This window comes from Cololabis saira, chromosome 19, assembly GCF_033807715.1.
Source record: "Cololabis saira isolate AMF1-May2022 chromosome 19, fColSai1.1, whole genome shotgun sequence".
In the NCBI taxonomy this organism is placed as follows: domain Eukaryota; kingdom Metazoa; phylum Chordata; class Actinopteri; order Beloniformes; family Belonidae; genus Cololabis; species Cololabis saira.
Window position 1 is genome coordinate 17,373,649 of NC_084605.1, and position 25,580 is coordinate 17,399,228.

General features: G+C 43.7%; 1 protein-coding gene across 5 annotated transcripts; it reads left to right on the forward strand.

The window, feature by feature from the left end:
- grb7 (growth factor receptor bound protein 7) lies at positions 1 to 25,109 on the forward strand. Of its 5 annotated transcripts, none has more exons than XR_009770489.1 (17): positions 1 to 87; positions 4,818 to 5,001; positions 7,948 to 8,074; positions 13,070 to 13,226; positions 13,319 to 13,440; positions 17,615 to 17,689; positions 19,020 to 19,157; positions 19,310 to 19,420; positions 20,842 to 20,940; positions 21,188 to 21,271; positions 21,375 to 21,491; positions 22,239 to 22,296; positions 22,421 to 22,508; positions 23,809 to 23,902; positions 23,978 to 24,150; positions 24,225 to 24,248; positions 25,054 to 25,109. XR_009770489.1 is itself a non-coding variant. In XM_061707742.1 (16 exons), exons 2-15 carry the CDS (start codon positions 4,835 to 4,837, stop codon positions 24,122 to 24,124), a joined length of 1,584 nt encoding a protein of 527 aa, XP_061563726.1. In that variant the 5' UTR covers positions 1 to 87; positions 4,818 to 4,834; the 3' UTR covers positions 24,125 to 24,150; positions 24,788 to 24,809. The 5 variants fall into 5 exon arrangements, 2 of the variants coding, with proteins under 2 accessions (XP_061563726.1, XP_061563725.1); XR_009770490.1 differs by lacking the exon at positions 25,054 to 25,109 and adding an exon at positions 24,949 to 25,008; XR_009770491.1 differs by lacking the exon at positions 25,054 to 25,109 and adding an exon at positions 24,534 to 24,551.
- Positions 25,110 to 25,580: the final 471 nt, after the last annotated feature.

A 25,580-nucleotide genomic window follows, 5' to 3' on the forward strand; every position in this document is an offset into this window, starting at 1 on the left:
CGTGGAGTGAAAGGAAATAAACTTAAAACATCGAGCGAGGAGATGAGCGACGGCTGACACCCGCCGAGGGACATGTCTGATATCCAGGTGGGTGATCTCGGGTGGGTGCTTGCAGGTGAGGGCTCTCAGGTGGGTGCTGTCAGGTGGGTGCTGTCAGGTGGGTGTTTGCAGGTGAGTGCTCTCAGGTGGGTGCTCTCAGGTGGGTGCTGTCAGGTGGGTGCTCTCAGGTGGGTGCTGTCAGGTGGGTGCTCTCAGGTGGGTGCTCTCAGGTGGGTGCTGTCAGGTGAGTGCTCTCGGGTGGGTGCTCTCGGGTGGGTGCTTGCAGGTGGGTGCTTGCAGGTGGGTGCTCTCGGGTGGGTGCTCTCGGGTGGGTGCTCTCGGGTGGGTGCTCTCAGACGGGTGCTCTCAGACGCGCGCACAGCCATGGATGCTGCTTCACAGGAAGAGATTAGAAGTCTGAAATGGATCAGGGCTTTGTAAAGTTCTCCTTCAGTGGGATGTTCTGGCCCCGGGTCACCTGTGTTGGTGGGACTGAAGCCGTGACAGTTTAAGGTGGAATGGAGGAGTTGTATTCCTTCACACCGGCTCCATGTGCGGCCTCTGAAGCTGCCGCTGGGGCACGTCACTGGGGAGGAGTTCTGCTCTAACTGGGCTGGACGCACCCGCTCTGCTACTCTGGTACTCTGGTGGTACGGTACTCTAGAGTACTGTGGTACTAGAGTACTCAGACGTTTGTACCACAGTACTCTGGGGTTTGTAATAGAGAATTCTGGGGTTTGTACCATAGTACTCTGGGGTTTTTACCTCAGTACTCTGGGGTTTGTACCACAGTACTCTGGGGTTTTTACCACAGTACTCTGGGGTTTTTACCACAGTACTCTGGGGTTTTTACCACAGCACTCTGGGGTTTGTACCATAGTACTCTGGGGTTTTTACCTCAGTACTCTGGGGTTTGTACCATAGTACTCTGGGGTTTTTACCTCAGTACTCTGGGGTTTGTACCATAGTACTCTGGGGTTTTTACCTCAGTACTCTGGGGTTTTTACCACAGCACTCTGGGGTTTGTACCATAGTACTCTGGGGTTTTTACCACAGTACTCTGGGGTTTGTACCTGAGTACTCTGGGGTTTTTACCACAGTACTCTGGGGTTTGTACCTGAGTACTCTGGGGTTTTTACCACAGTACTCTGGGGTTTGTACCAGAGTACTCTGGGGTTTGTAACACAGTACCCTGGGTTTGTACCATAGTACTTGGGCGATTGTACCACAGTACTCGAGGTTTGTAACACAGTACCCTGGGTTTGTACCAGAGTACTCAGGGTTTGGACAAAGTACTCTGGGTTTGTACCTGAGTACTCTGGAGTTTGTAACAGAGTACTCTGGGGATTGTACCACAGTACTCTGAGGTTTGTACCAGGGTATTCTGAAGTTTGTACCAAAGTACTATGGGTTTGTAGCAGAGTACTCTGGGGCATGTACCTGAGTACTCTGGGGTTTTTACCACAGTACTCTGGGGTTTGTACCTGAGTACTCTGGGGTTTTTACCACAGTACTCTGGGGTTTGTACCTGAGTACTCTGGGGTTTTTACCACAGTACTCTGGGGTTTGTACCAGAGTACTCTGGGGTTTGTAACACAGTACCCTGGGTTTGTACCATAGTACTTGGGCGATTGTACCACAGTACTCGAGGTTTGTAACACAGTACCCTGGGTTTGTACCAGAGTACTCAGGGTTTGGACAAAGTACTCTGGGTTTGTACCTGAGTACTCTGGAGTTTGTAACAGAGTACTCTGGGGATTGTACCACAGTACTCTGAGGTTTGTACCAGGGTATTCTGAAGTTTGTACCAAAGTACTATGGGTTTGTAGCAGAGTACTCTGGGGCATGTACCACAGTACTCTGAGGTTTGTACCAAAGTACTATGGGTTTGTACTACAGTACTCAGGGTTTGATCAGAGTACTCGGGGTTTGTACCACAGTACTCCAGGTTTGACCAGAGTACTCTGGGGTTTGTATCTGAGTACTCTGGGGTTTGTACCATAGTACTCTGAGGTTTGCACCACAGTACTCTGGGTTTGTACCATAGTACTCGGGGGATTGTACCACAGTACTCTGAGGTTTGTACCAGAGTACTCTGGGGTTCGTACCACAGTACAATGGTTTTGTACCACAGTACTCTGGGGGATTGTACCACCGTACTCAAGCGTTTGAACAACTGTATAACCATAGTACTTCAATAATCTCTCCAGGATCACTGAAGGAAAGCGACAGGTGCAGCCTGGACGTATTACTGGAAAAGCATTAGATTTAAAAGAAAACAGGATTATTTAGTGTTGATTACAATCGTTCCATTCTCTGCTTGTTGAGGATGGATGCAGGTTCCCGTGGGTGTTAAGATCCTGGGAGGATCCTGGCTCGTGCCATGTCCAGTTTTTGTAGAGCGGAAGAACCGTCCAAATTACATCTCCATCTCTTTGGTAAATCTTGGTAACCTAATGTCCACAGAAGAAAAGATGGGACCCGCCGCGAGTCGGCCCCAGCGGTGGGACCTCCTGAGACCGTCCTTGCTGCTAATCTGGGGTTTTATTTTCACACTTCTGCCCACAAACAGGGATTCATAAAGAGTTAACTGATAACAAAAGTGTCTTAGAGGTTGTAGCACCACAATCTGGACCCACAACCAGGAGATCTAGACCCGGGTAGACTTCTGGACCGTATCGGCTGCTCTTTGGTGCTTGTCTTCTTTACACACACCCGTTCAAACTGGAGGAGATTTCAAACGGCGGTCCTCTGGTTCCTGGCTGATTGTTCTCTGGCAGGGGGGCCGTTGTTGAGCGGTGGTGGAAAATAACGGAGGGATTTAGGTTCAGCCTTCCGGCTTGTCCTCCCCTCAGAGCCCTGATCCCACTCTGACTCTGCAGGCTCTGGCGCTCTCGTTAGCCAATGCCGAGCAGCCACAGCTTCTGCTGGGTGTCTGATGTTATTACTGAGACCAATTCATATCTTGATCTTTTTCCTAATTAACGGAAACGTATTTGAAGGAGACGCTTTCACATGTGGAAACAAAAATGTCTGAAACTAGAGCGTTTCATCGGACAGCCACCCTGGTAAATGAGTATCTAATGTCCCGTGATACGCTTAGGGGCGTGTTGGGAGCTTTATTGTCCACCAGACACGTCTTCTTTAGCAGAAACACGGTCACCTTGTCAAAGAGCACACAGCAGAGATGTGCAGCACACGCTGTCTGGTGGTCTTCAGGTCCAGATCCATTTCTAGCTCCCGGCTACACACGCCTGTTCTAGGTGACAATACAACTCAAGCGTATTGTTGCTTCCCTAACTTTGTGCGTGAATCCACGTTTACTGGAGTTTCCTTCCCTCTGGAGGACCTGCTGTGTGATTTTAGATGATGAGCAGCAGGCCGGAAGATCTCCCCATTGACCCCAAAAAGTTCTATACAAACCCCAAAATGATACGAAATATAAACAACTAAGAAAGAAATGTGATCGACTTCACAGTCGTACAGAAACAAAGTTATTCACTTTTGAGGACAACAGATTTATTTAGCTGTCATCACCTGGTATTGGCACATTGCAAGTTTATTTGTAGCACAATTCAACAGACACATTAAAATGACAGTTGGCAATAAAAATATTTCTATTGCATCTATATCTTGTGATAACACAAATCCACTTTTTTTAGACAGTAGTAATGACAGACAGTAGTAATGTTTTCATTTTGTTGCCATTTTGACGAAAAGAATCCACCTTTGTGTCAGTATCGTTATTCATTTTAACACTCATCAGACATCAAACATGGAAACAATGTCACAAGATGAATGTGGCGTCAGAGAAACGCTCTTTTAATTCTGCTGTTAGTCTTTTGAAACAGTCAGAAAAGTGTGACAGTCAGACAGGAGTACCTGGTCAGGACAGTCCCTCTGCCGGGGACAGCAGTGCTGCAGGGACTCCTCTCAGCGGGGAGAAAGGTGGCTTTTCACTAGAGCTGGGTATCATCACTGACCTCCCGATACGATACAATTCCGATACATTAGGTCCCAAGTCGATACGATTTCCGATACGATTCGATATTGATATTCTAGTTACAATACCAATTTTGCTTTGGCAATGGAAGGGATTTTCAAAAAAAATTGAGGGGCACGGTGGCGCAGCTGGTAGTGTAGCCATCTCACAGCAAGGTCCTGGGTTTAATTCCTGCCATGGACGCTGTGGATGCTGAATGTGTGTTAAGTTCCCCCATGACTTCAGCACCACACCCTGGGTGGGGTTGGTGAAAGGGCCTTTCTGTGTGGAGTTTGCATGTTCTCCCCGTGTTCCCTTGGGTAGCTAATGTGAGCTACTCTCACAAAACATGCAACAGTCCTGGGCTACACATGCCCCCTCTGGCCAGCCGGGGCACCACATGGGGGGAGGATCTGGCCGGAATAAGGTGATCCTTCCACGCGCTACGTCCGGCCGGAGAAACCCCACCCTGTCTGGTGAAAAGAAGCTGCTCACTCCTCAAGTAAGGAGGAAATTGAGCTCAGTGTAGGGCCTCCCGGGGTTGGTAGAGGGAGCAATGCCCAGGACTGACTTAGGCAGGAGCACTGGGTGATAAAATGGGGAAAACATTATTTTTTTAAAAATCGATACTTGGATCGATAATCGTTCCTACATGTATATCGAGAAAATATCTTTATTTCGATATTTTTAACCCACCCCTACTTTCCACCAGCGATGGTAATGTAGCGGCAGCGCACCGGGAGGACTTTTGCTGGAAGTCAAACCTCAACAACTCAAGCCCTTTTCGTCCCTTCAGGTGATGGAAGGGAAGTGATGGAAGTGGCAGGCATGTGGACAGAAGTGTTCGAGGACTCGCAGAGACAGGAGATGTCCGCTGGAGAAGAGGTGTTGCTGGGCAGCTCCACTCTGACCCTGGCTCCTCTGGTCGCCGACTCGCCGTCCATCCGCCGCTCCCGACCCATCCGTATCGGCTCAAACAGGTACGGCTGGCAGGTGCAGACATTCAGATGCTGCTGCTTTACTGTGCTGTGGCTGATTCATGGCTGGTTCACACATGCTGACGACATGAGTCATGAGACTTCTGGAGAAGGAGCTGGATGTTGACTCAAATCATCTGATGCTGATGGGAGAGGCCAGCTCCCGTCCTTCAAGACTCTGCTGATGAATCTGCGAGTGCAGAGAAAGCTGCAGCTGTCAACAAGGAGATTTTCCCTCTTTGCTTAACCGTGTGCTTTGAATTGACATAAGCATTACGGCAAAGAAGGCAAAGAAGGCAAAGAAGGCACTGTCTTGTTGCTGCAACTTCAACGCTAATGCCAGACTCGCGAGCTTCAAACCTAAAGCATTCCTTTCTTCCTCTGAAAGTAATGTATAGGTGATCGAGACAAGGCAGGATCTCAGAGTTTTGAGTGATACCAGTTGTTTTCTTCACAAGGTGAATGTGATCATTAGAAATCCAGACATGGCTCAAAGCATGAAATTACTGTAAAAAAATGTATTTATTGTATGAAGTATCCTTAAAAGCATGGTACCAAGCAGGGAACCTGTCGCTCTGAACTGAGCTTGGTGATCGTCTAAATCTTCCTTGCTCTGGCACAGCAGGACAAAAACACAGCAACAAGGAACCCCTTTTACGCTTCTTCTCCCCGTCGTCATTGTGGGAAGTGAGAGATCTTCTGGGGAACAAAGTACTTGAGCGTGTAGCGCTGCAACAGAGACAGCAGCGGTGGGTAGTGTTGAGATGCTGCAGCCACATTTTCTGGACTCCATTGTGTCTTTACGCAGGTTTCAGATGATAGGATTAGATAAGAGACGGACAGCCAGAAGGGGCGCGGGTGCAGGCTGCAGTCAGGCAGGTCACTGTTCAGGAGCACTTCTGCAATCCAGATGCTGAACTGCTGGCTGTAATTTTCCATCCAAACTGACTCCTGAGTGAGTTCATCTGTGTTACCTGCCAATATAGAAATAGAAAGCCTTTATTATCATTATACTGGTACAATGAGATTAGGCAGCAGCTCCGTAAAAGTGCACACATGCAAAGACTATGTAAACAAAGACTGTCTAAACAACAAAATGAGAAACAGGAAACATTAATATATATACACTATGAAAATGAGTGAATGAGAGAATAATAATGCACATGAATGAGTGGAAGAATATTGCACTTGAATGGATGGAAGAATATTGCACAGTATGAGGTAGCTTATTGGTTTAGAAAGTTCACAGCTTTGGGGAAGAAGCTGTCCCTGAGTCTGTTTGTTTGTTCGTTCGTTATAGCAAGTGATGTAATCAGCAAAGGTTGTTGCCAAGCAACAAACATAACACTCCAATGCATTTATGATGAGATTTCAACATGCCTCTGTCTCTCTGCTGCACTTCCTTCTCTGAAGGTTTCCCAGCTGATGTTTGTTTTCGTTTTTACTTTGTTATGCACTTTCCCAAGTCATTTACTCTGAAACGATATATAATTACCCTCTCGGGGGTGAAGAAATGAAAAGAGCTGTCCTACTTCCTTACCTATATCTTCCCCTTCCACTTCAAGCAGCTCCTGAGAAGAGCATGTGTCATGTGACAGGGATTACCTCTTTCTGCATCGTTAAATTGAATTGAATGCCCTTCATTGTTATTTCACGTTATACAACGGAATAGTAGAGTGTGCTGTCAGACTAGCCTTTAAGCTTGGTGAATGACGTGCTGCTGTGCACGCCGTCCTCCTCATCGCATGTGTTTTATGGGTATACATGTGAAGCGTAATGCTGACCAGTGTCTGATTTAGATTTAGATTTGTACCCCCAATATGGTCATCTGTCATGATATACACCCCAGCTGCCATAATTACACTGAGAATAAGTTAAAAAAAAGACTCTGGCCTGAAAATTGCTGAATTACTGAAACTTGCATTTGCACGGGATTACGATCACCACCTGTGCTTGCTGTGACAGGGACAGTGATTTGAGATGGGCATTTTACTTCACAAACCACAGACATGAAGCATTCGCACTGGATTAATATCACAGATGTGATTATTAGAAATTCCCGCATGTCTCCAGATAATTTAAATGTCGTGTGAATAGTGTTGAGTGTAGTTGGGTGTTAAATTAAGTCTCAACGCTTTTATCAGCTGTTTGCAGCTAAACCGTGAGGAGGAAGCCACTGTACAGCTGTGGCCACAAGCTTTGGCTGTGAAAAAATACCTGTTTACTTTTTTCTTGAGTTTAGCACCTCCAAATCCTGCTGACAATAAAACACCTGAAAGAACCACATTATGTAGAGCTTCAGAGACAGATCCAGCTGTAATGAGGATATCCTCGGGACGTCGGAGAGTGTCTAAAAAGAGCCAGATATGTTTTCTTGTGAGGATTCAGTCTAGACCTGGGCAATTAATAGAAGCCGACAGTTAGAACCTAGAGCTGATGTGATGTCAGTCATTTCCATTTGTTTGTTTCTTTAATTCTTTTGGTACTTTGCCAAATGTGAGCGTTGATTTGCTGTTCCCTGAAAACATACCTGTGTGTAGTGGGTAGGCTGCAAAAAAACAAATTGCGATCATCTCAGGTTACAAATACAAGAATGAAACTGGAAATTGTTATATAGCTTGCAGGATAAGTAGCATACGTTATGTAGAAAAGTCACAACTCCAAATATTACTTCATTGAATAAATTTGATGCATTTGGTAATAAAAGTCTTCAGAACTTATACAATTCTTAAAATGTTATTTCAAGATCTAAGAGGCACAGAAGTCTGAACAAACCCAAATGTGTAAGTTTTTTTGGCCATAAAGGCATACTTGGGCATACTTGATCTATTGTTTGAATATTAACCAGACTTATCCTTCACGGGTAATAAACTGTTTGTCTCCTCAGAGATAACCCTCTTGGACTTTGTGTCATTTCATTCATTTCCTTCTTGTTTTTCTTCCCCCTAGGGTGAAAGGCAGCGAGTACTTCTCGTTATCTGTTCCCTCCATACCCAACCCCTTTCCAGAACTGTGCAGCCCCTCCAAGTCGCCGGTGCACATCAGTTCGCTTCCACTGCAGCCAAGTGACAAACACGTGAGTCTGGACCAGGAGCAGCTGCTGATGAATCCACTTATTCTCCAGAAATATCAAGTTGTTTTTTCTTTGTTCTTCAGCTGCAAATGTCCTGAACTAACTGTGAAGCAAAGAAAGCACACAAACAGGTGTCAGTACTATGTTAGGACTTCACTTAGATTACTTAAAAAAATACAAAAATCAGCACTAGAATAAAAGTAAAACTTGCTTCAAAGGGGACATAAAAATGTGTATTTATTTTTTTCCTTGCTTAAAGGGAATGTTCGGTTTTTTACAACCTGGACCTTATTTCTGGCATTTTTTATGGTTGTATACTCACCCAGAGGTGTTTGGTGTCATTTGGAGTCCTTCGGAAGATATTAGGAGTTTTTTGCGAGCCGCTTCTCCATATAACGGTAGCGCATGAGGGCACCGCGGGACACAGACGATGCAGCGTCTAAATAACACATGATTGCCGCGAAACTCTTCATTTCTTTTATGAATCACTAGATCTGCTACCAGGACCTGTTGTCTACATCCGGGGCTGTCTGTGTATTAAATAAATCAGTTTGTAAACAAGACCTCTGAACTCATGACGTCATCTCTGTGCGCGCACTCTGTCCTCCGTTCAGTGAGCTCTTCAGCCGTATACTCCGGCTCAAAACGGTAAGGACGTCCATCATATTCAAGGTCGTCGTCCACAACCTCAGAATTTGACAAATATTCAGACATGTTTCAAATAACTAACAGTAAACTAACAGTAGCGAACTCCAGCTGTACACAGAGCTGCGTCTGCGATGCGCGCACAGAGATGACGTCATGAGTTCAGAGGTCTTGTTTACAAACTGATTTATTTGTTACACAGACAGACCCGGATGAAGACAACAGGTCCTGGAAGCAGATCTAGTGATTCATAAAAGAAATGAAGAGTTTCGCGGCAATCATGTGTTATTTAGACGCTGCATCGTCTGTGTCCCGCTGTGCCCTGTTCACTACCGTAATATGGAGAAGCGGCTCGCAAAAAACTCCTAATATCTTCCGAAGGACTCCAAATGACACCAAACACCTCTGGGTGAGTATACAACCATAAAAAATGCCAGAAATAAGGTCCAGGTTGTAAAAAACCGAACTTTCCCTTTAAAAGCATATGTTATGAATAGTATCACCCTTTTATTCTGTCTGAGTGACTTTAGGTTTAAACTGTCGTTTTTAAAGGTTGAATATTGAGGTCGAGAGGTGACGACAAGTAAGGCGAGCCAGAAATGATAGAGAAGTAACACCTGGTTTATTGGTTTAGGTTTTTTCATGGGGTTATTGGCAGTAACAAAGATTTAGGATAACACCAACATCATCCTTTTAAAAGGTGTTTGTTTGGACAAATGGGAGCTCCTACGGTGTGAATCCCATCACAGCTGCTCACATCTACGGGGTCAGACAGGTGAATCAGCAGGTGCGTCCTCTGAATGGGTTGTGACTTGTTTACCTGCGTGCAGGTGAAGGCTGTTGATCCTCGTGACTGACAACGCAGCTGTGTTGTCACGCCGGCTCTGCCTCAGTTTGAAACACTGCCAGAGTCAACATGTTCATAATTACATTTACATGTCAGTGTGCTCCACTGGCCTGCGGCTGCTCACGTCAGCCTTCAGAAAGCTGCAGGTAATCCCTTCAACACTAGTCAGTGTCTGCTGTTTGGGTTTTGGAAGATCATGCAGCGATGTTCTTGTTGGCGAAAGTAAACAAGACTGCAGTTACTGAGCCATCAGTTTATTTATTCAGCACAAAGACCATTCATAGTGGTTCAAGTAAGTGGTATAAGACTTATATACTTATATAAAACTATGTGATTAAAATGAGAAATGAAGTTTGAACAGTATTAGAAAATGAATTACAATATAAAAATAAGAAAGCTTTCTAAAAAATTAAAAAGGAAATAATGTGTAAGATTAATGAAAAGCAGGGAATGCACAGACTAGTCATGTTACCATGACACCTGGATCTGTGCAAAACCCAAATATGGAAAAAGAAAACATGTAACCTCTAATTTGAAAAACCCAAATATCACAAAAACCTTTTTACGCTTCCAGTTTCGTTTTGTTTAAGACTCTGGGAATTCCTGTTTCATCGAAATGCGTCAGAATGAGATGGAGTAATGTTAGACGTGGTGTTGCAGCTTTGCACAACGTGACACTGACGCCCGTCTGAGTCGGGTTACAGCTGGAACGTGTCTTAACAGTGGCTCTGTTGGCAGGAACGACAAGCGGGTGTCGTGTGGGATGACATGTATCCCTCCAAATGTCTCTTTTTTTGGGAGTTTGGCACATGTGTGTCGAGTGGTCTTTGTTCAGGCCTTATTTCCAGATTAAAATGCGTCTTTGTGTTAGTTGGTAGTGTTAAGAGTGCCAGCCAGAGGCCTCTATGAGCCACTTCCTGTCTTTTTGTGTTTAGCAAGTTTGATGTTTGTGAGTGGATTCCTTGTCAGAATCAACTTTGATCACGTCACTTCTACTGATATTGTTGGCAATTTCTCTGGGTGCAGTTTGTGTTCGTGCCTTCAAGGAAAGGTTTTCTAGTTTGGTGGTAAAGCGTTTGATCTTCTCAGCCAGGCCCGGCACTGGCCTGGATGGGAAGGCAGGTCCGCTGGAACCAGGAGAGCAGCTGATCCACAGCAGAGCTCATTTCTGTGTTCCTGGGTAGACCAGCAGCGAAACCAGTTCAGCGGGGACTGGAAAATAAAGTAGGAGTTCCTCAGTGTAATCAGCCGCTGTCGTTGTCAGACGTTGTTAAAAGGGAGATCTAATCTCTGTTCTTGTCACGCATTGTTACCTTATTCTCTTGAGCGCAGAAACTGAATTTGTTCAGACAAAGTCAAGTGAGTCAAAGACGGCTGAGAAGTTTCCACTGAAGGAATGTTCCGCCCCCAGAATCCTCCACGGTCGATACTTAGCCATTAGTTCTCCTGGCTGACGCCGACACTCGCTCAACCAGTCTGGACCTAATGATTGACAGCTCCAGATTTCTGGTCAGACAGGTTTTTGCTGCAGAGCGTGCTGCTGGATGCAGACGCCACACGTCACACAGAAACCACTTGACCGTTGAATAACCTGCACTCAGTCAACCTCTCATGCACATGCACACGCACACGCACAGCTGCCTCTCCAGTTGGGCTGTGCAGCAACGGGCCAGGAAGAGGATCTTGCAGCCTGGGGTGCCTTCTGGTGGTGCTGGACCCCCCCGGGGAGGGGGAAACGGCACACACACACACACACACACACACACACACACACACACACACACACACACACACACACACACACACACATAGCCACATATACATACACACACACACACACACGCGCACACACACACACACACACACACACACACACACACACACACACACACACACACACACACACACACACACACACACACACACACACATAGTCATACACATTGGCTTGTTCACCTGCATGCTTGCTCTGTAGTTTTTGGGGTTAGTTAGTCGCGGTAACTTAGCTTAGACTGTGATCGGATCTCGAGATTTGGGTCGATTCCGTGTCGGTTTCGTGTTTCGTATGTGGTTTTTGTTGCAGATTTCCAGTGCTCGACGTGTGCCTCCGTGTGTTCCTGCTTCCTGGATTGGTAGTGGATGTCACCCACCCCCTCCCAAAAAAAAAAAACGTGAAAAAAACAAAAACACTGGGTTTGGTTGTGTATATATATGTATATATATTAAATATAGTAATAATGCACATATATATGCCTTAGGTTTTTACCAGCATGGTATTAACCATTAATATGTGTGCAGACAAGGTAAAAAAAAAAAGAAAAGAAGTACAAGTTTTCCAGGCTTGCAGGACTCCAGATGAAAAGATGTGAGCAAGTGAGGAACGCTAAGCAGAGACCCCCTCTATGTGCTGGATGCCACTTCTCTCTTCGATGGTACTAACTGGGTATTTACTTCTAAACTTGACGGCAGCATCGTGGTGCAGTGGTCAAATCAAAAATACTTTATTAACCCCCAAAGAGAAATTAACTAGATAGATTCTGATTTGTGTGAGTTGATTAGAAGCGTACGTCACTGACAACGCCATCGTCCTGACTAGGGTGAAGTGGGAATGAAAAAGGAGGGATGGAGTTTTAACTGTATGTATATGTCCCGTTGTTTCAACATGTAAACATCCCTTGCACTGTATTTCATGCACGTCTCAGGATAGGGCCCAGTAACAGTGATGAAGAGGTGGGGGACTGAGGGTTTGTATTGATTTTGAATTCAGAGAAAATTATTGAAAATGAAGATTTCTTTTAGTTTTTTTTTTTTTCATTCTGAACTTTAAAAGGCTTATTTATTCAAGCCAGCTGGAAGAACAAAAAAAAAAACACACTCCAACTTGTATTCAAACTCCCATGAATAATGCCATATATGGCCAACTACAGGTGTTTGGGGAAGCTTAAGCTGCTTATGTCCACGAGAATGATGCAACTAATGTTTGATAAGCTGAAAAATACTATAATTGGAAAATGGGGTGCAGAGACGACTAGAAAAGGGGAAATGTATACTGGATGGACTGCACCCCCAGTGAAAAGGCTGCAAATATTGTGCAGGTCAGTTGTTCATGACACTGCGGCAAAAAGGAACTAAAAGTTCAAAAGTATTTTCAACACAAGCACCTTCGTGTTTGATAGCGGGCCGATGAGGGGCGGATGAGGGGCTGATGAGGGGCATATCTGCACGTGCATTAATGTGCTAATGAGCCCCGGGCTAAGCATTCACCATAATTGCCCACAAGGAGGGATCCTCTCAGACATCCTTGCTCGGCTACAGAGCCCTTATCAGACTGGTGTTGATCAGCTCATATGCTCCGTCTAATGTCTGATATAATCTTGGTACTTGGTTAAATATCACACATACATGTGGAAGAACTGGTGTCCTGCACTTCTACTTGTTTCACACACACTTTGTGGTCAACGCCACTCAGACTTAGCTTGAACGTGCTTGAATTGTGTGTTCCTCAGCTGGTGAAGGTGTATGGAGAGGACAGTCACAGCAGGCCGGTGTGGGTGTCCCAGCGAGCCACGGCCCGAGACGTGTGCCACCTGCTGGTCCAGACGGCCCACTGCAGCGATGAGGAGAACTGGGCCCTCCTGGAGCACCATCCTGGCCTGGGCCTGGGTACAACTCAGGCTTCACTTTGATCTTATTTGTGTACCAAGGTTACTGCTATTTTTATTTATTTATGTTACACCTTAATTCTCTCTACTCAGAGAGATGTCTGGAAGACCACGAGGTTGTGCTGGATGTTCGGGCGACCTGGTCTCTGAAGGGGGATACGAGATTCATCTTTCGCAAAAACTATGCCAAGTACGAGTTCTTCAGGAATCCAGTGGTAAGCGTGGAACAGTCGACTCTCCTCCTCTCCCGGTTAACCCTGATCCCAGTCTGGTAATGTGTGATTCCAGGGTGCTGACTGGGAGCTTGCGTGCACGTGGAGACATGACGGCTTCATGCCTCAGTAGTTCTGGCTCTGCTCTACCTTTGCTGTTAAGAAGAAGTGACAGTTTTGATGAAGCTTGCTGCCGTCCTGCGTGTGCGTCTGTAACAGCAGGCTCCGCCTCCTCCGGAGAGGCTCAGAGCAGAGCGCCGGGAGGCGTTACGTGTGAGCGCTGCAAACATTAGCATCAGCTAAGTTGAGAGAGAAGTAGGGTTAAGATTAGTAACTGTAACTATGATTAGTAATTATGGTTAGTAAGGGTAACTTTGATTAGTGACGGTGACTGATTAGTAACGGGAACTATGATTAGTAACTGTAATTATGATTACTAACTGTAACTTTGATTAGTAACTGTAATTATGATTAGTAACTAACTTTGATTAGTAACAGTAACTATGATTAGTAACTAACTTTGATTAGTAACAGTAACTATGATTAGTAACTAACTTTGATTAGTAACTGTAATTATGATTAGTAACAGTAACTATGATTAGTAACTAACTTTGATTAGTAACTGTAATCATGATTAGTAAGGGTAACTTTGACTAGAAACAGTAACTTTGATTATTAACTAACTTTGATTAGTAACTGTAACAGTAACTTTGATTAGTTACTCTAACTATGATTAGTAACTGTAACTTTGATCAGTAAAGGTAACTTATTAGTAACTAACTATGATTAGTAACTGTAACTGATTAGTAACAGTAATTATGATTAGTAACTAACTTTAATTAGTAACAGTAACTATTATTGGTAACTGTAACTTTGATTAGTAACTGTAATTATGATTAGTAACAGTAACTATGATTAGTAACTAACTTTGATTAGTAGCGGTAACTATTAGTAATTTACTATGATTAGTAACTAACTTTGATTAGTAACTGTAACAGTAACTTTGATTAGTTACTCTAACTATGATTAGTAACTGTAACTTTGATCAGTAAAGGTAACTTATTAGTAACTAACTGATTAGTAACTGTAACTGATTAGTAACAGTAATTATGATTAGTAACTAACTTTGATTAGTAACAGTAACTATTATTGGTAACTGTAACTTTGATTAGTAACTGTAATTATGATTAGTAACAGTAACTATGATTAGTAACTAACTTTGATTAGTAGCGGTAACTATTAGTAATTTACTATGATTAGTAACTGTAATTATGATAGGTAACTATGATTAGTAATGGTGACTGATTAGTAACAGTGATTATGATTAGTACCTAACTTTGATTTGTAACAGTAACTATGATTAGTAATAGTAACTTCTATTAGTAACTAACTATGATTAGTAAGGGTAACTATGATAAGTAATGGTAACTTTGATCAATAACGGCAACTATTATTAGTAACTGTAACTATGATTAGTAACTAATTATGATAAGTAACTGTAACTATGATGAGTAAGGGTAACTGATTAGTAACTTACTATGATTAGTAACAGTAACTATGATTGGTAACTAACTATGATTAGTAACTGTAATCATGATTAGTAAGGGTAACTATGACTAGAAACAGTAACTTTGATTATTAACTAACTTTGATTAGTAACAGTAACTATGATTAGTAACAGTAACTATGATTAGTAATTAACTTTAATTAGTGACGGTAACTATGATTAGTAATGGTAACTATCATTAGTAACTGTAACTTTGATCAGTAAAGGTAACTTATTAGTAACTTACTATGATTAGTAACTAACTTTGATTGGTAACTGTAACTTTGATAAGGAACTAACTATGATTAGTAATTAACTTTGATTAGTGACTGTAACTATGATTAGTAACTGTAACAATGATTCGTAACAGTAACTATGATTAGTAACTAACTTTGATTAGTAGCAGTAACTATGATTCCTACTGGTAACTTTGATTAGTAGCTTTAACTATGATTAGTAATGGTAACTTTGATTAGTAACTGGAACTGATTACTAACAATAATTATGATTAGTAATTAACTTTGATTAGTAACTGTAACTATGATTAGTAACTGTAACTATGATTAGTAACTGTAATTATGATTAGTAACTGTAACTATGATTAGTAACTAACTTTGATTAGTACCGGTAACTATGATTAGTAACTAATTATGATTAGTAACTATTATTATCCTATTATTCTTAGAACTTGCACCATAGTTAAGAGAAGAGAAGCTTGAAACGAGGAGTTAGTTTTTACAGATCTGAAGTCAGCGTTCACTCAGACATCCAGCATAACACAACCCCGTCGCTTTGTTTGAGGTCATGAAGGTAAAACTAGTCTTTAAGGAGCTGTCTGGATTCACCATGTGGATGTCACTATGACACACAGGACGGGGCAATTAAAAAACAAAACCTGCAGTTAGAATCCACTGCTGAGTTGTCCTCCACATGAGAGCACATGCCAGACTAAAACCAACCTGCAGTAAACAATTGTAGATGTTTGTGTCAGCAGGATTAACCCTGAGCTGAATCCTTCTGTGCTGTTTTGTTTTGTTTTGTGACTTGGGCGACTCTGGATCATCGAAGCGTTGCTCTCCAGCTGTAGCTGTGCTTCTTTATCCAACTCTGATACAAACAGCATCAAGAACCATCCACACGACAGCCAGTCCAATATCTGCTATGTCATAAAACAAGCACCACACACAATAGTCCCGCTGTACTTCCGTTTCCTGTCTGTCAGCAGACATGTTGAACTGGGTGGACATTCGGGAGCTTCAGCTGACAGTCCGGACCATGACACTCACTAAATATTTTAACTTGGTAGAAACTCCTTGGTTTTGCTTTTAAACACCCAGTTTGAAGATTTAAACAGATTCTAAAAACATTGCTCATTAAAGGAGCCGTCTGTAAGAAATGGCCAAAACTGGTACTGCAGTCACTTTCAAAATATTGTTGAGCGGCGTGTACCCTCCCCCTCCTCCCCCCGACCAGAGGTTGCCAGGTAGGCTGCAGAATGCAGCAGGAACGTAGGCTGCCATGGCTGCGATAATTAGAGCCGAGCTGGCAACCCGGATGCCGAAACAATACTGACTTGGTGATTGGGAGATAGGTGGAGGGTGGAGCTTCAGGCCAAAACAAAAAATGACAACATAAACATCAGTTGAGGGCTGCAACTCCTCTTTTTAAACTGGAATATCCTGGCTTGAGTGCTGTTGTCAGTGACTTAAGTATTTGAAATGAACATGATTTTTAAATGTCTGTTGACATATCGGGGTCATTTTATGATTCGTTTTATTATTGCTCTTACATACAGCTCCTTTAACCTCCGGTAGTTTAGTTTCATTTCATTAAAGAAAAAAAAACAACTCCACCAGACATGACAAAAAGACATTGAATATGTTCACATTTGCACACATAAAGCTGCCCGAGGAAACCGATCACAAGCGGTCAAACACAGAGCATCTCTCAAAGTCCAAAGTCCATCTGCAGCGTCTGCAGCATCTGTAGCGTCTGCAGCGCCGTAACCTGGGAGCCTCGCTGCGTGACCGGCTGAAGTTATCCATTAAAGGGCTGAAGTGAGAGCTTTAAACGGGCCGACAGGCGCAGACAGACCACAACACTAGTTCATTCACTCATAGCTGGAGGTCAGCTCTTGAAAACAGTTGGGTGATCTGGTCGGTCTGCTCCGTGGCGTGCTGGTCTCAAAGAGTCTGGAGGAGTTTTAGTCTATTTTAAATTGTCTTTTCTGAACCAGTTGTTAATGTCATAATGTTAAATGGAAACTGAGGTAATGATGAGGGTTTGTAATAAATGTGAAGCCTCAGATTATTATCAGACGTGACCTTCTGTCCGTCTACGTTCCAGGATCCGGTTGGATTGCTTTGCGCTCACTTTACATAGCTACATCCACTCAGCTCAAACTTTATCTTAGCCAGCCATGCTATCATCTTTGCTGAATCTTTGAATGGTAGAAAACATATTGTATCTCCAGACAAGGTAAATGATTCTCCTAATGCACGTGGAGGAGGCGGGCTGAGCAGGCTGGGGCGTGACGGCAGCGCTGGCTGCAACAGAAGCAGACTTGTGTTTTGTAAAAGAGTCTCTGCAGCTCAGATGAGTCTAATGGCAGTCTTCTCCTTCCTTTAACAGCTTTTCTTCCCAGAAAGCATGATCTCCGACAGCGCTGATGTCAGCAGAGGGATGACATCATCAGAGCTCATTGAGGTAAACCAGGCACTGATTTCAGATCATCAGCAGACCAGACAAGCTGGAAGCCGTCACAACGGCTGCTTTTTTAAGAAGAATATGAAGTTTTGACAAATATAAGACTATATTTATCTAAAGACTTGTGATGGCATTATTTTCTCTTCCAAAATGTAACAAAATGGTGAAAAAAGCCTGTGTTGTTTCTAGGGCTGTTCGATTTTGCCCAAAAATAAAATCTCGATTTTTTTCTCTCAAAATCCGATTTTCGATTACGATTACGATTATTTTGTGAATTGACAAAAGGCAAAGAAATTATTTCAAATATGCTGTTTTTTTATTGAACATTTGCCCCATTGGGCTTTAAGTGCAAACTTTGCTCTTATTAAACCAAAAATGAATGAATAAAGTGCAAAACTCTGTAAAATAAGTTGAAAAAAAGTTTTAAAAAATATAATAAAATATAAAGTTTTATCTCTGGAAAAAAAAAAAAATCAGCAAATCAGCACTTGCAAACATACAGTAAGTTATATTTCCAATTAAATAAAACAAGACATTTTCTAATTAAACTAAACTGGGTCTTTGCATGCTAAATAATAATGCACCATGAAGGAGGTAGAGGTGTGTAATGTCAGTCATTACATTTGCTGTTCACATTTGCAAGTTTTTTGCAAGGAACACGAGCCGGTCTACCGCATCTGGCTTGAGGGATGCCCGGTGGCATGTTACAACGCCCCCTCCTACACTAAAGAGCCTCTCCGATGGGGCACTTGTCGCAAGTATTGAGAGGTATTTCCATCAATCATTAATATGGTATCAATCATTAATATGTGTGCAGACAAGGTAAAAAAAAAAAAAAAAAGTGAAAAATCGATTTTACGATTTTCACGTTTTAACATCGTTCTAATTACATAATCGCGATTACGATTTAAAATCGATTAATCGAACAGCCCTAGTTGTTTCCCAGAGCCGAGGATGATACTGTTGATATTAATTCTAACAAGATAAAAACAATGTACAACACATTTGAGAATCCAAAAATCAGCAATTATCAAATTATTCAGATTATTTCATTCAGTTACACCCAAAATATGGGTCTACAGCAACAAGACTCCTACTGACCACAACGCAGAGCTCTGTTCAAATAAGATAAGAAAAGATGAAAAGAAAATGTGAAAAAAGAGGATGTGAACCACTGAAGTCGCTGAAGTGTTTTCATCATTTCATTTCCACTCCTGCTTCGCATACAGTTAGACGTCGGCTTCTCACCCTGCCCCCATAATGATCCAGTTACCAGTCAAAGGAGCTGGTTATTTTTGGTAAATTACGATGAGCCTCATTTGCTCCACAGAACCTCCTGAGGTCCGGGACATGTCCTGAGATCCAGGGCTTCCTGCATGTGAAAGAGCCCAGTCGAAAGGCCTGGAAGAAGGTCTACTTCTTCCTGCGACGCTCCGGACTCTACAGCTCCGCCAAAGGCTCGTCCAAGGTTGATGAGTCCCGCATTACACAGACGTTCACAACATCCATCCAGCATTCAGTTCAGTGATGAAATGGTTGTTTTGTTTATTTCATATATTAACACCGCGCTCCTGTTTTTCTTTTCTGTTCGTTTCTTTGCGTCCTGTGCGTGTCGACCAGGAGCCTCGGCACCTGCAGTGCATCGCTGATCTGGAAGACCTGAACGTGTACATGGTGGTGAACGGCCGCAAGGTCTACGGATCACCTGCTGAATTCACCTTCTGCATCAAGGTACCAGCTCCTCCTCTGTTCAAGGAGCACGTTTTTCTCATTTTACGAATGGAAAAGAAAAAAAGGAGCAGCATGAAATGTTTTGGAGCCCTCTTCTCTGAATCCTTATTAGCTTGTGAGGACGTGGGCTTCTTCACTTTCTGTTGCTGGAAATACTCCAACTCTTCAAAGCTCGTACAACGATCAGGAGCATTCACTTCGTCTGAGCTGCCAACAACGACAACTACATGGCTCAAGAGCACAAAGACGAGCATTGTGTGTTTTCAGGCGGCCATTTGTTCGGTTTACTGTAGCCGAGCAACGGCAGACAGGGGGAGACGTTCACACTTCAAAATTAAAACGTCTTTTTGTGAACTTCTCAGAAGATTTATGGAAAATCTCAACGTTTGTTTGAGGGAAGATGACTTTCACAAAGATTATTAGAGATATTAAAGAATCTGCCAGCTAAAAAACAACCAACATAGAAGAAAACCCAACGTCCTCACTCATCAGTGCCGGAGTGAAGTCATGTCATAAACAACCTAATCCATTCTTGAAATATATCCCGTGTACAACATTAAAACATAAATTTTTAGCCTGCAATGCACAAAAGTAACATTAAAGAATAGAACATGCTAATTTTCTGGAAAGAACTCCTCTCCAGCTGAAATTGCGGGTAGACTGCTCACGCGCTAAGCGGCCAGAAAGAAAACGCCACAACCTTTAGACCTTTATTCTTGGTGAGAGCTGGAGATCTCACCACGCGGGCCTTTTCCTTCACTGTTTGTTTTACTTTCACACAATGGCACATGTGCTGCATTGATCGACACATTTCCTGCTCCCTTCCAGACACTTCAGCGTCGATAAGCGTCATTACAAAAGTAATGTGAGTGCTGAGCGCATGTTAAGCTCCCCCATGAGTTCAGCACCCACACCCTGGGTGGGGTTGGAAAGGGCCTTTCTGTCTGCCAAACTATGAAAAAAAAACGCGACTTATAGTACAGTACACATGGTACATACCTAAATACACATGGTACACATCTAATTACACATAATACATACATAAATACACATGGTACAACAACACAGCAACACAACAAACAGCATTAACAAATACAAGTAGTCACAAAGACCAATATTGCAGACTGAAGAAACTAATTTATTTCTCAATACGCTCAAAATGTTGACATGGAGATTCATAATACTGCATACAATAGTAAAAGCCCCAGTATACAATAGTACAAGTGTAAGCTGGAGTGTTGAAGATACGGTTAAAAAGAGATTTTCTACTGTATCCATGTGGTGTTTTGAACAAAGTGTGACACCAACGGTTTTTCCTTTTAGCTCTGGTTTGTAATCACTGTCTAACTTAATAGCTAAACTTGGAACTGAACCTCAAGCTGCAGTAGACTTGTCGTTTCACATGTTGTGTGTTTGCACAGCCTTCCAGAAATCCCATCCGTGTTCAGGACTTGAAGATACTGTGTGCAGAGAATGAACAGACACGCACGTGCTGGACATCTGCTTTGAGACTGTTCAAGGTATTACATCATCTACTTTGATTAAATAAAGCTAATTAAATAAACGTTATTGTTTTATTGAAGTGCGGACCGTAAATGTGTGTGTGTGTGTGTGTGTGTGTGTGTGTGTGTGTGTGTGTGTGTGTGTGTGTGTGTGTGTGTGTGTGTGTGTGTGTGTGTGTGTGTGTGTGTGTGTGTGTGTGTGTGTGTGTGTGTGTGTGTGTGTGTGTGTGTGTGTGTGTGTGTGTGTGTGTGTGTTCGTGTTCAGTATGGAAAGCAGCTTCAGCGTAACTACCAGACGTCCAAGTCGGCTCTGCGAAGCCTGGAAAGCTCCAACATCACAGACGGCAAAGTGAGCTCAACAGATGTGACGCAGTGTAGTGTTTGAGTCTCACGTCTCTGCATGCTGTCTGACTCAGCTCTGTGTGTGTGTGTGTGTGTGTGTGTGCTTGCAGTCAAAGTCAGAAGCGAGTCTGGTGGCCATGGACTTCTCGGGGAAAGCTGGAGGACGGGTCATCCAGAACCCAATGGAGGCCCAGAGTGCAGAGATGGAGGAGGGACAGGCCTGGAGGGTGAGGATGAAGCTTCCAAACAGTGCTTTGCTGTTCTATGACTTATCACAGTATTGCACTGGTTTTTGTTTTCCAACAAAAGATACTTTGAAGAAAATGTTGGGTGAAAAAAGTAAGCAGTAAGTTAAGATTAAAGATCCGATACAGCCCCTTCCCCTCGGCTGACGGCTGTCTGGTGGTTTCATGAGGCTGAACCGAAGCAGTACTGATGAGGGCCATAAAACCAAAACAATGAGTTCAAAGATGTGATAAAGAAACATCTGGACGGAGACCGTGGAGTGACAAAAGGCAATGCACAAGTGTTGATGATGGCAGCTGGCCAGATGTACTTGCAGTGCAACATCGTAGAACCGCAGATATGGATGAAATCTAAGAGGAAAGTCCAGGTGGCCCAGTCATATCTGTGAAAGGTCTGTGAAGTTGCTCCTGGTGTGGTGGATACCCTGTTCTAATCGCCCTGTTCTCCCCCAAGGTTGCCATGGAGACCCTTACTGATGGACCTTCTGATTACTAGTGTTTCTATACTCAGGATTGGAGCGTGATCATATGACACACTTACAGGAAGAGATGTCTTGCTTTGCAGCAGAGAAATTAACTTGTGATCAGGTTGAAATGAATTTTTAAGATCGCCCAAAAACAAAAGCAGCAGCGAGGATATAAATGATTATTTACTACATTACCCTGAGGGAGGAGGAGAGCTGTCAAGTTCAATCACCTTTTCTGTTTGGTGTCTGTCTCCACTGACAGAGGAGAGAGGCCCTGCGGTGCAGTCTGCCCAACCTGAACTCTGCTGCCAGACCTTCCTGTAAGTCCTCATCAGAGAAAACAGGGTTAGAACAAACAAACAAACAAAAAAACAAACAAACAAACAAACAAAAAAAACAACCCTCCCCTCTCTCCCGTCTCGTCCTGTGGTTTTTCTTTTGTAGCCATCCACAAGACTCAGTCGTGGTTTCATGGTGGTGTGTCCAGAAAAGAAGCGCAGAGACTGATAGAGAAGCAGGGGCTGGTAGATGGGTGAGTTGATGAAACCTGAGGTCACACTTTCACAATGTTTCTCCATCAAACTCACACGGTCCAAACTAAGGCTTAGACAACCTCATATTAACAGCGGCAGATTATTATCATGCATGCACATTTAACTCAGCGTTATTTATATATATCCTGATAACTTTAATATCATTGCGCTGGATCAACTGCCAGGTGGTAACCACGGCAACAGAGATTCAGAGAAGAAGAGCCGGCTACCGAAGGACGCCGACATGAGTGATTTTGTTATTTCTTTTAATTTATTCTGTGAATTTAACAATTTTAGCAACATTTTATCATCTCCCAATGCTCCGGGAAGCAGTGGCGAGATCGCGACCCACAAACTTTAAATATTCGTCGATCAAATGCAACGATGATGGACATGCCAGTATCTCTTTCCAATTTCACAATTAATGGAAATGTAGCATTTAATTTTAAGTAGTTTTTACTCTGGGATAGCCGACCGTCTTGTTTCGTTTATTTATTTGAAGGATTGATAATATTTGTAGCTTAATGAAACGTTTATTTATTTGAATGATTGATAGCCTAATATTTGTAGCTTAATGAAACTTTTATTTATTTGAATGATTGATAATTTTTGTAGCTTAATGAAACTTTTATTTATTTTAATGATTGATAGCCTAATATTTGTAGCTTAATGAAACGTTTATTCATTTGAATGATTGATAATATTTGTAGCTTAATAAAACGATTTAGGAAACTATCTGTGGACTTTGATTCTTTGAAACAAATATATTTCCTGTTTGTTACTGATCTCCCGTTGCTAGGTCGTATCTCAGGTCCGTCCTAGTTACTGGAGAAGTCAACACTGTGTCCATTGCATAAGGACCTTATGGGACGGTAGTGATTGTTCCAGGTATTAGTCAGACCCTCAGGTTACAACGGCTGCAGACGAGAGATCAAATAGTCCGATAAGCCGCTCCGCTGTGGCTTGTTATAAAACTTATGTATATACATGTATGTATGTATGTATGTATGTATGTATGTATGTATGTATGTATGTATGTATGTCTGTATGTATGTATGTATGTCTGTATGTATGTCTGTATGTATGTCTGTATGTGTGTATGTGTATATATATATATATATATATATATATATATATATATATATATATGCATTTTGATTTTGTAACAGATTTATATATCCTTTTTTCACGACTAAATTCTCCGCACTGCTGAGAAGAGCCCGACAGCAGCTCTGACACACTGTCTGTAGTGGTGCAGTGGGAGAGTGGCAGTAAGCTGTGTGGGTGTGTGTTCTGCAGGATGTTCCTGATCCGCGACAGCCAGCAGCACGAGCAGTGCTTCGTCCTGACGCTGTGCCATCAGCTGAAGACCAAACACTACCTGGTGATACCAGTGAGTTCCTTTCCCCTTTCACAGCCCCAGCGTGTCTTCTAAAGCTCATGCTGGCTGCATTCCTCTCGTCTGCAGTGTGAGAAAAGCGGGAGGAAATACTTCACCATCGACGACGGCGCAACTCTGTTTGTAGACCTCCTGCAGCTGGTGGAGTTTCACCAGATCAACAAGGGCATCCTGCCTGTTCGCCTCAAACACCCCTGCGTCTGTGTGGCACTATGAACCCATGTGACCTCCACCCATGTGACCTCCACCCATGTGACCTCCACCCATGTGTCTTATGTGTCTCCACCCATGTGACCTCCACCCATGTGTCCTCCACCCATGTGACCTCCACCCATGTGACCTCCACCCATGTGTCCCATGTGTCCTCCACCCATGTGTCCTCCACCCATGTGTCCTGCACCCATGTGTCCTCCACCCATGTGTCCTCCACCCATGTGTCCTCCACCCATGTGTCCTGCACCCATGTGTCCTCCACCCATGTGTCCTCCACCCATGTGTCCTCCACCCATGTGTCCTGCACCCATGTGTCCTCCACCCATGTGTCATCCACCCATGTGTCCTCCACCCATGTGTCCTCCACCCATGTGCCCTCCACCCATGTGTCATCCACCCATGTGTCCTCCACCCATGTGACCTCCACCCATGTGTCCTCCACCCATGTGCCCCATGTGTCCTCCACCCATTGTGTCCTGCACCCATGTGACCTCCACCCATGTGTCCTCCACCCATGTGTCCTCCACCCATGTGTCCCATGTGTCCTCCACCCATGTGTCATCCACCCATGTGTCCTCCACCCATGTGTCATCCACCCATGTGTCATCCACCCATGTGTCCTCCACCCATGTGACCTCCACCCATTGTGTCCTGCACCCATGTGACCCATGTGACCTCCACCCATGTGTCATCCACCCATGTGTCCTCCACCCATGTGATCTCCACCCATGTGTCTTATGTGTCTCCACCCATGTGATCTCCACCCATGTGTCCCATGTGTCATCCACCCATGTGTCCTCCACTCATGTGTCCTCCACCCATGTGACCCATGTGACCTCCACTCATGTGACCTCCACCCATGTGTCCTCCACTCATTTGTCCTCCACCCATGTGTCCTCCACCCATTTGTCTTCCACTCATTTGTCCTCCACCCATGTGACCTCCACCCATGTGACCTCCACCCATGTGTCCTCCACCCATGTGTCCCATGTGTCCTCCCTCCACCCATGTGTTCTCCACCCATGTGACCTCCACTCATGTGTCCCATGTGTCCTCCACCCATGTGTCCCATGTGACCTCCACCCATGTGTCCTCCACCCATGTGTCCCATGTGTCCTCCACCCATGTGTCCCATGTGTCCTCCACCCTGTCCCAGCTGCACATCACGCTGCACTGTCTCATGTTGGGGAAGATCAGCGCAACACTGATAAACTTGTCAGGGATGGAAGACGAGCCCTCATGGGAATTGTGAACCAGAGATGAAGTATGTCATCTGCCCCTCCTCCTTTTAGTATTTTTAATTATTTTCCACAACATATGCAGTTCTATACAGTGGCTGGGTTTTATTCTTAATTAATGAGCAGCGATCCCCTTGGAGATGGCTTAATTAGCCATCTTGGACAGGCTGTCGGCACGTCGGGGACGCTGGGGGAAGGAGGACAGTTAACTTTACTTTGAT